Source organism: Pavona decussata, unplaced genomic scaffold (genome assembly GCF_977016875.1).
Source record: "Pavona decussata unplaced genomic scaffold, jaPavDecu1.1 SCAFFOLD_396, whole genome shotgun sequence".
Classification (NCBI taxonomy): Eukaryota; Metazoa; Cnidaria; class Anthozoa; order Scleractinia; family Agariciidae; genus Pavona; species Pavona decussata.
This window is the reverse complement of record NW_028145767.1, coordinates 642,275-652,500: the sequence shown is the minus strand read 5'-3', so window position 1 is coordinate 652,500 and position 10,226 is coordinate 642,275. Positions and strand designations below refer to the sequence as shown.

The following is a 10,226-nucleotide window of genomic DNA, read 5'->3' as shown; positions in this document are numbered from 1 at the left end:
ACCAAATTCACAGGTTTGGTTGCCCGGCTTTTGAAATAGGGACAATTAACCTAGATTTTTTTTTAATTTCGAGCACTGCAAACACCAGGCGAAAGAGTGAAATGGACTATTGCTTGCACAGCACGTGTCTCGACTCGTAGAATCCAGCTGATTGTACTCATGTCGATCGATGTGATTCTCAACAGTCAACGGTGAGGATCAGTTGCTATTATTCTTCGTGGTTCTTTTCGTCGAAGTGCTTAACGATTGCGGCAAGGATTCTCTTTGTGCGTGTGACTCGCGGTGTCTTGGAAGATAAAGGTGAAGGTGGATTGGAGAGAATTGCGACTACTCCTCTACTGCCAAAAGTTGAGTACAGTTTACAAAGGTCATCATACGAGAGTCCACTGCCAGCGATGTTTTGAGCCATAGATCTTTTAATCGGACCGTTGTCGTCGCTTGATGAAGTTGTCGGTAGATTAGGCAGGATGGCGAGCAGTATCAGTTACAAATGTTGTGTAAAGTTTGTGAAGGTCGTCAGAAGAGCGGCCGTTGAGCACAAGAAAAAACAAACTATAGAATGTGGCCAAGACGATCAAGCGAGATAATTTGTGGTTGTATGTCGGTTTTCCTTTTTATAAACATTTTGCGAGTCCTTGAAGCTTTGTCACGATCGATCGCAGTTTTGCCTTTTAATTAAACTTAACATTGAACACCAGAAACAATTTGTCTTGAACATAACGAATTAACATGGGTCATACTAGTAGATGCAGTCTCGGATATACGCGAAATTCGTTTAAAACAGGACAAAGTAACCTAGCGGAAAAAAAACCACGCGCCGCCATATTCGTTTTGATTTTTAGTCTCTCTTTCTCGCGTGTCTTTCGCGCGTGACGCACGATAGTCAGACCTGCTCCCCGCGCGAGGAAACTGGTACCAGCCACCTTAATTCAATAGATGTGGTGGTCTTAAGGTAAAGTTCATCCATTTGGGAAGTCATCCCCGTCGGATTTGTAAATTTTGATTTCATTGTTTCCAAGATCCCTTACCTCATCCTTGTAAATCTTGTCTGCACTGAGCTGAAAAAGAAAGTAGGCAGTCAAATAGAAGTATTACATTTCATTCTTCTAAACATACAAGTGCACTTAGTTAAGTTTACTATAACATCATCAATCACTGATGCATGCAGCAGAATGATAGCCAGCAAAATCTTAAAACCTGTCTCTTACAGTTGAGAATTGAAAGACCAATACTAGTCCAAGCTCTCACAAAAGATTTAAAAATGCAAGTTTTCAAGGATGACTGTACAAGTTTGCTTAAACGGATACATGTACTCTTTGGTTTCTATCTCACCATTAAATTATAGAAATTTTCTTTTCACAAGATTATTGACAATATTCCACATGATTGTTTGTTAATAATTTCCATGTGACCATTCATTTCATATCGCCATTTAAAAATCCCATGGAATCATAGGTTGTAAAATCAAACATTTTATACCTCAAAATTTTGGTCAAACAGGAGAACACTTCAATTTCCATTTTTTCTTTCTCTTTTGCTTCCTTTTTTTCCTTGGGAGGGGAGGGGAGGGGAGGGGAAGGGTAATAAAAACATTACAGAGCTTCTAAAGGACTGGTAACAACTGTGAAAGTGAGTGTAAAAGATATCAAATGAATTGAAAAATGTTTTTCCACTGCAATTAATCCTGCTAAATGGTCATTGATATTAATTTTCTATTACTGGCATTATAACAATAATTAATTTTAATAATTATTATTTTCAGTTATTGAAAAGTAATAAGCTCACCCACCTGTCCTTCTCATACAATGCTTCTTTGGTTCCAAATGTGTAATTTGTTAAAGGATACCTTCAGATGAAGAACATAAAGCAGCATGTTATTTATACACATAAGCAACCTAAATCTTTATGATAAAAATTAATCATTTTGCGTTCACATTGATTCACTCGTTTTCAAAGATAAGAAGTCATAATTTACATTGTTCCAGAAAATAGAGATACCCCTCACAAGGACGGTTCTTTGTTAAGGGATAATGAAGATAATTTGCTGTTGTGATAAAAGTACTTTTGTGGAGAATATGTAAGTTTTGCAACTGAGCTTTGCTATTTACTTAATTTGCTGTTGCTGCCACATTGTAGCTTGCATGATAGAACTATTCTGGCCATTATTTACTGGACAATAAAAATTATCTTGGGTAAAATTTTCAATTTGAAAAGGAGTTTGCCAAAGAAACTACCGGGTGGCCCAGAAGGGACATAAAAAACCTACAAGACAACTTTCAAACTAGTACAATGCAAATTTGCAACCAAAGCGATCAAGTTGATCACAGCAGTTGCAGATTGCTCTGAGCAAGCTGTCAATCAAAATACCAATGTTGTGGCAGTAGTTTGCAAATTTGCATGCAAAGGAACATCCGGTTTGACTGTAAAAAGTTGTCAAGTTTAAATGATTCTGGAAGTCTGCTGGGAAATGTCCATTGCAACACATGGCACATCCACATGTACAAATCACCATGGAAAAGTTCATCACATAATATATTTATGTAGCTTCCATTTCCAGCCATCTCTGCAGTCTCACAAACATTGTGACAAACATATTTCAAAACTGCAGCTTATTTACAAATACAACTCGAGGTTCAATAGGCAACTGCTTTAATTTTAAAACATATCACCGGTATAATTTATTGTTTTGGATCATGTATTCTGTAACTGATGCCTGATCTTCAGGTTCGATAAAGAGAAACGGTCAGAGAAGACTTGAAAATATGTCGAAGAAAACTGCATTCTCCTTTCCCTACATTAAACTTCTCTACAATGAACTTCAATGAGCGTTCGACGCCACCGACGCGTTTGACGCTCTTGAGAGTTTTATAGTCAATTTCAAGCCAACAAACCATGCAATCCTAAACATGACTACTTACAGTCGTACTGTGCGATCCATCTGAGCTCCCTGTGGCCCTGTCATGTATTTTCCCGCATTGCTTGCGGCTCGATTCCTTGGCCAACCCGGCGTGCGTTCATTCTTTCATTGGCCGCCATCTTGATTCCTGTCTTGTAATACAAGCGAAGGCACTGGGAATGAGGTTACCAGACTCCTTCTCAGAGAAACAAAAATACAAGGCACCTCAAGTAAAAGGAACGGAACGTCTACAAGAAAAACAAAGACGTGAATAACCGTGCCTGATATGGCGGCAAGGTCACGAACACTTTGGTCAGGTTTTCAGCTCCTGGTAGCTGCCTTTAGAAACAATTTACCGCTCTGCTGCAGAAGAAATCAGTTGAGACTTAGCAGTTCAGAGGTATCGTCAAAACCTGCAAGGAAAGGAATGTTTATAAAAAGAGGTTTGTGGCTTTTAGTTGGAGGCGGTACTGTGGCCCTTGCCGCTTATAATTAGCCTGCGAACGCAGACGTATTTCCGGCTGTCGCTTCACTCCGCCGGAGTGAAGCGACAGCCGGAAATACGTCTGCGTTCGCAGGTTACTTATAATAGACTTTAAGAACGAAAGCAACGTAGAAAACTTCGAGTTCAAGTCGAAGGAATAGGACGGTTTTTTAGGTGAGTGGAAAAAGTAATATGGTTTTCTCTCCAAACGTTTACATGGCCGACAGGGGAGTCAATTAAAATGTATGCATATGCGTGATGGTCCATAATTATTTTGGACTTGCAAGAGCGTTGAAGAGGAACTAACATATTAAACCGCATGTAAGTCTTATATTAGGTTATCTTTAAGGCATAAGTAGGCAGTGCGGCAAGATATCTGCACGACCCCTGCATTAATAATTTTTTTATGTATGCATTTTGCGACACAAACTGTATTCATAGTAAGAGCGTAAGAGCATTAAGTATGACAGTGATCAGTGTAATTTTATTATTTTTTCAATAAAGTTGTTGTTGTTATTGTTGTAAAATTTAAGTATGGGGCTGTGTGTAAATCTTTCCAGCAGAGCTCCTAAGTCTCACGCAGTCAGATGCAATCTTTTGCTCTCATGCGTAAACAAGTACTTTTATAGCCTGCGTAGCAGTCGTTTCCGTTTCCTTCAAGCCAAGCGGGGCAAGCGCGCGAGGGCATTGGGCAAAAAGGAGCAAAAAAGTAGGAGTGGGGGGGAGGGGCGGGGAAGGAAAGGAAACGCCTGCCGCTGAGCCCAGACATTTTACCGAACGCCGTTCGCCAGCGAACGGGAGGCTATGATGTATTACCATTGGCCAATCGTCTGTCAACAGGAGCCCATCGGCTCCTGTCTGTCAATCAAACTCATAGACCAAAATCATAGACCAAAGATGAAAATATGGCCGAGGCGGAAAAGAACTCCCTCGAGTGTCCTTCCGATTTCGAGTTTGCTTTGCTTTGGAAACGACTAAAGTACTTTCGCAGGGAAATACATTAATTCAGTTGAAACTGGAGCAAAGGACTGCTTTAAAGGCGAATATCTATTGTCTATTGTCTGAAAGCTTGATTCATGTACGAACAAAGAAACTTTTATTCAAACTCTGTAATCATAAATTGATTGAGGAGGCCTCAAGTAAATACTTTGCAGGAAAATTTCAGTTCTAACCACGGTCTGAAAAGGAAGTTTTCAATATTTAGAGCGACTTTGTATTTCATGCTACGCGAAATACAAATTTATCCTGGAAACACGAGGAAGTATTTTAGCCATGTGGGACGAGCTCATTCTGTCTGTGATTCCAGCTGTAAGCAAATGAGTTGATATTCTGAAACAATAAGTAAAATTTGTCTTGGGTAATTTTATCTACGCTTTGTTCGAGCGACGTAAAGTTCGAGAAATACTGCAACTTGAAGTAAGCAAGTTGCCCCCGGCGATTCTGTTTTCGCTGAGATTTACATGATTGGTTCTCATGTGACATTTGACGTGACAGTGTAGGCCCCAAGGGAGCAAAGCCATTTGGGGGCGTTCGGTAAAATGCCTGGGCTCAGCGGCAGGCATTTCCTTTCCTTCCCCGCCCCTCCCTCCCCGCTCCTACTGTTTTGCTCCTTTTTGCGCGATGCCCTCGCGCGCTTACCCCGCTTGGCTTGAAGGAGACTCGTTGGATCTAAGGCCATTAAACAAGTTTGAAGAATTAAAAATCCGGATGAAAACCAGGGGCTAAATTCATTAAGCCCTCCTAAATATTGCTGGATTAACAACAGACTATTTTACAGATTGAAGCAATACTTAAGATACATCTTAACTTAGGAGAGCATCGTAAATCTTGCCTCAGGTAGACTGCTTGCGGTCCCTTTGTGGATAGTCGAGAGGGCGCGCAAAATAGCCGAGCGAAAAAGCCGAAAACTGGGGCGAACGAGAGGTGGGGGGCTGGGGAAGAGGCGGGACTAAGAAGGAAAAAGCCTCTCCTCCAGTCTCTTCACGTTCTTTTCTCCTCGATCCAGTCTCGCTGCGCTTTGCGCTTTCGGCTTTTTTCACTCGGCTGTTTCGCGCGCCCTCTCGACAATCTAGAAAGGGCCCGCTAGCAGTCTAGGCCCCAGGTTTCTAGCGCTCGCTATCGGCTTCTTAAATTAAAAATTTTCTTTCCGACAGCAGTATGGCCTACAGGGATGGGGGGGGGGGGGGGGCATATTTCATGAGCGCAATATCTAATGTTTCCGGAGGAGAGCGTCCAATACTGCATACGTCTTAACGCTTCATCCTTGAAAAATGCCCTAGACCCCTACGCGTTAACTGATTCTTTGGGGAGTTCAGTCGGAATTTTATGAAAAATATGATTTAGGAATGTAATATCAGAAGGGAAAAGAAATATAGTCACACCAAGTTATAATTAGTCCGCTGTATTAGCGAAGAGGCAAAAGCATACTGATTTGGTGTATTTCAGAACCACCTGTCTGAAAACGGATATGAATTCTAGAAACCAGGTCTGAAAAAAACCCATTAAAAATCCGTGAAGTACCCCCTCGGAGGAGAGGGAGTGATTGAGCGACAATGACCTTATCCTAAGGTAGTGGTTTCAAATCCCACTACAGCCAAATGTTTTACTTTGTTCCTGATAACCGGTAGGTACAGTGTTAACAGCCTGGGAAGAAGAGGGAGGGAAGAGGAGGGGGAGGCTCACATTTCCGCCATATTCCAATTAAACCCGGGGGGTATTTGACTCGTTTCTTGGTACAGCCAACTCCCTTTACTATCGACACACTCAGGACCGCGAGTTAGTGTCCTTAATAGCGAGAGTCCTTAATAGCGGGAATTTATTTCAGTCAAACGTCTGTAATTTGTTTTTGCCGGAGAATTAGCTGCTGTCTGTGTTACCGAGGTGTCATAGAAGGGAGGTGTCCGCAAGGCGAGTGTTGACTGTATAGGGGTACCGCCGAGGATGCGAGGGGTGCCCTGACCCTGTAAGGACAAAAAATCCGAAATATCTACCCTGTTTTGGATAACTCGGATAGCTAATACTGATAAATCTACTGTTTTAAGACGGCAATCGTTCAACCATGCCCTGTTTAGGACAGGATTAGAGGTGATCAAATCCTGTTTAGGATAGACTCGTATAAAACGTTATAGCCTGTTCAGGACAGAGATGCCATAAGCCATACCCTGTCCAGCTACACGATCATGTCCAGGCCTAATAACGGATTACCTCCGGGATTAATTCTTCATTGAGTGAACCACTAGCATTGGGACCACATTTGAGCGTGCGATAAGGAAAGCTATATGCTTACCTGAGGTTAAAATTAAATATAGTAATTAAACCAAACTGATTGTAAGGCTATGGTAAAAGGAAATTTTATTAATCGGTTCAGCGATTCAACTACTACTAGGCTTCTTCAGCGACCATGAGAGAAACTGGAATACATGACAGTGTTTAAAACGGCCTGTAAGATTCTGTACATGCAGAAGAAAAGGTTAAAACCGACTAGAAAAGATACGCGAATAACGTTAGTTACGTCGATTCAGACCGTCCGGCAATAAAGATTTGAGTTAAACATCCCTGCTGTTTTCGTTGTTACTGAATCACAGCTGAGGTCCGTCAAGGAGAAGCTTCCCCCGGCAAGAACTGGTGACCGTTAGATTGCCAGCAAAATTTGGTTCAACATCATAGTTATTTCGGATTAGGAATAACAGAATATCCAGAATATAAATTTCCAAACCAATTGATATTCTGCAGACAGAATAGTCTTGGAGAAGGTGAAAGGACACCCAGTATATCTGTGCACGCGCATGTCATTGTATTCATGTCAGTAAACATGGCGGAGCATCAAGCGAACCCCTCTCCCCCCTGGGGTGCTCCCCCATATAAGCTATATAGTTACGTGTGGCGATAAGGGGAGTGGTATCTGAAAACTGATAAAGATTTTACAGAAACGGGCATGGATGCTAGAGACCAAGGGGCAGATTCACGAAGCCGTCCTAAGTTAGCCAGCTCTCCAATGACGGGTCTGCAGATCTGGGCCCGGTTATTTGAAAGTTGATTAACACTAATCCACAATTAAAATTTAATCGTTCATCACGCTCGTTTAAAATGGTTTTAAAGGCTAATTTTAAGCTAATGGTAAAGAAAAGTCTAAGTCAATACTGAAGGACAAAAATCGTTTGGAAGAATCTTTATTGATTAGTAATTAAACTCGAATCAAAGTTCACGTTAATCCAGGATTAGCTTAATCGGGCTTTGAACAACTGAGCCCTGACGTCCAATGCATTAAACACTGCACCAAGGGGCATCGTTCGTGAGGGCGAACGCGAAACCCGCAAGCTGAGCGACCCCACCACAGACTGGGCGCCTCATCCTCTTCCTTAGTCCGCTTCTTGCCTGCTATCCCGACTATGAAGTCTGTTCACAAACTAACACGTTAGAGACATAGCCATTATTTGGAACGCGGCTGGGAGCCAGTGCAATTCATCTAACGCTAGATCGCGGGGAAGAAACTAGTGATTGCTTGAAAGGAAGCCTGTTGCCCCTAGTTCCAATCTTAAAACGGTCGAGGTGCTATATGTAACATGATCCCTGCATATGCTGTTCAGGGAAAAAAGACAGTTGCGGTATTTGAATTAGATATTATGATTTAATTCACGTTAACGTTATGGTCAATGTGATTTCTTGAAATTCTCCTTGCTGTGGTTGGTACTTGACATGATGATGAGCTCAGTATCTATTTGTCCCTGACAAACAATACTTTTGGACTTATTGTGCGCCTACGTAGGCGTAGAATACGAAACAGCGTAGTGCGAAATCGACTATTCATGAGGGTGTAAATGACTGGGTTGTAGATAACAGAGGCTTTGGCCAACAGCTCGGGGATTTCTGCTTCCCAATTTGCTATCACGTGGTCTCTGTTGAATACTGCCGTGAGGCTGACAAAGCAATATGGTGCCCAACTCAGCATAAACGTAGTTAAAGCTAGGGCTGTCATACGTGCAATCTTTATTTCTGAAATTTTCCGCCTTAGTTGAACTGCAACATTTCCTGGGACAAGATGTTGACGAACTAAACTGAAAAAGAAAAAAATCCAGAGAAATCATCAATTATTCGCCCAGGGCCGCTTGGGTTCTTTCAACAGGAGTCGAATCTATGATATTCCGATCACTATTTCGGATGCTCTACCATTAAGCTATAACGGCCTCGTGGAAGCAAGGCTATTAAACTAGATTACTATTTATGTCAATGTCAATGTCAATGTCAATGTCAATGTCAATGTCAATGTCAATGCCAATGTCAATGTCAGTGTCAATGTCAATGTCAATGTCAATGTCATTGTCAATGTTCATGCCAATGTCAATGTCAATCACTCATCATTTGGCGGCCATGTTGAGTCTCGGGCGGGGAAGTAAAAAGCTTTGTTTTCGTGCGACAAGCTTTGGCCAGACGCGAATTCAGTGCGAGGCTTACCGTGCAAAAGCAAAGCTATTTATTCTTCTGATACTCAACATGGCCGCCGAGTGATAAAGATCTATGCCAATGTCATTGTCAATGTTCACATCAATGTCAATGGCAATGTCACTGTCAGTTTCAGTATCATTGTCAATGTTATTGTCAATGTTCATGTTCATGTCAATGTCAATGTCCATTTCAAAGTCAATGTCAATCTTCATGTCAATGCCAATGCCAATGTCAACATCAACGTCAATGTTATGTTAATGTTAATTTAAATGTTTGTTAATTAATGTTACGTTATGAGAATAGCCAAAATAACAACTGCAACAAAAACAGTAGTAACAACAACAACATCAGCTCGTTACCTATAAATTTTGAAGTAGCATATTATTATGGCTAACAGGGGTACAAAGAAGCCTAGCATGACAAGAAGAAGATTATAAGCTACATCTGAAGCTGATTTCCCCGCCCAGTCCGGACAACAGCTGACTTTAGAGGTGGAAAGTACAAAGCGATTCCAGCCCAGCAATGGTGGCAGCATACAGAGGCTTCCATACAACCACGATGCACCAATTAAACAGACGATTTGACGACTTGAAAGTCTAGACTGACTTCTATTGACTTGCTTCAGACCATAATAGGATACCACGCCCATCTCAATCAGTGTAAAAATAGACGTTAACCCAACCGTGCCGTTAATGAATCCTTCCCAGCTACAGTACGAGCTTTTCAGCAACTGCCTCTGGAGATTAGCTTGGATTGCTATCGGGTAACCGAATACGATGATAAAAATGTCAGCCAGCGCGAGGTTCATCATCAGAGGGGACACTGTTTGCCTGCGGTGGTCACGTTGTTGTAATACGAGTAGTGTGAGAACGTTGCCAACCAAACCAAAAGTCAGGATCGCGAACATGACGATACCAAAGCTGAGGTAACCTTCCTTGTGCCCAGTAAATGTTTCCTGGTCACCATTGCTTATAGATTTCTCCATTGTTGGCTCTTGTTTGTGTAGATATGAAGTTATTACGTCTGTATAATCGAAAAATAAACAAAGTAACATTGATCATGAAATAAGTAGGAAGTACTGTAGCTGTATGGATTAACGTGCCTTGGTTCTAGAGTAAAGCAACCAACGGGCGGAACAAAAAAACATAATTAACGCAAGGTTTTGCTACCTCCACGTACAGTTCATGGTACTGAATTCGTTTGTCAGCGTCGAAATCAAGGCTTTTTCTATGGGCCATTTTTGATTGGTCTCCGTAACCGGGCTGGAGTGTTCTTTTGTGTTCAGCCGGCTGGTTAATTAGTCGAGATCTCGGAAACCGGGCCAATCTGGTTGACCGGGCTCATATGAAGATGATAATAATAAATAATCAATAATATACTTAATTACTCTCTCCCTTAAACTGG

General features: G+C 41.7%; 1 protein-coding gene and 1 pseudogene across 2 annotated transcripts in view; both read right to left on the bottom strand.

Annotated features, from left to right (window-relative positions):
- The window catches only part of LOC146451158 (cleavage and polyadenylation specificity factor subunit 5-like), a 12,357-nt pseudogene extending 8,299 nt beyond the window's left edge, over positions 1 to 4,058 (bottom strand). Inside the window, exons 1-4 of the transcript XR_014860091.1 lie at positions 3,491 to 4,058; positions 2,919 to 3,393; positions 1,790 to 1,846; positions 1,029 to 1,058 (exon numbers count right to left, since the gene is read on the bottom strand). The product of XR_014860091.1 is annotated as a cleavage and polyadenylation specificity factor subunit 5-like (transcript). The remainder of the gene's footprint in view (positions 1 to 1,028; positions 1,059 to 1,789; positions 1,847 to 2,918; positions 3,394 to 3,490) is intronic.
- Positions 4,059 to 7,824: 3,766 nt separating this feature from the next.
- Positions 7,825 to 9,825, bottom strand: LOC146451157 (rhodopsin, GQ-coupled-like). The gene is made up of 2 exons (XM_085099559.1): positions 9,182 to 9,825; positions 7,825 to 8,434 (listed from the first exon to the last, which is right to left on the bottom strand). Exons 1-2 carry the CDS (start codon positions 9,805 to 9,807, stop codon positions 8,095 to 8,097), a joined length of 966 nt encoding a protein of 321 aa, XP_084955685.1. The 5' UTR covers positions 9,808 to 9,825; the 3' UTR covers positions 7,825 to 8,094.
- Positions 9,826 to 10,226: the final 401 nt, after the last annotated feature.

What these genes read in the sequence shown, in the direction of transcription:
- LOC146451157 (XM_085099559.1), bottom strand. Translation starts at nt 9,807, where the DNA reads ATGGAGAAATCTATAAGCAATGGTGACCAGGAAACATTTACTGGGCAC. An exon ending in TGCTACTTCAAAATTTATAG is followed by an intron (nt 8,435 to 9,181) that starts GTAACGAGCTGA and finishes TTTCTTTTTCAG; the next exon opens with TTTAGTTCGTCAACATCTTG.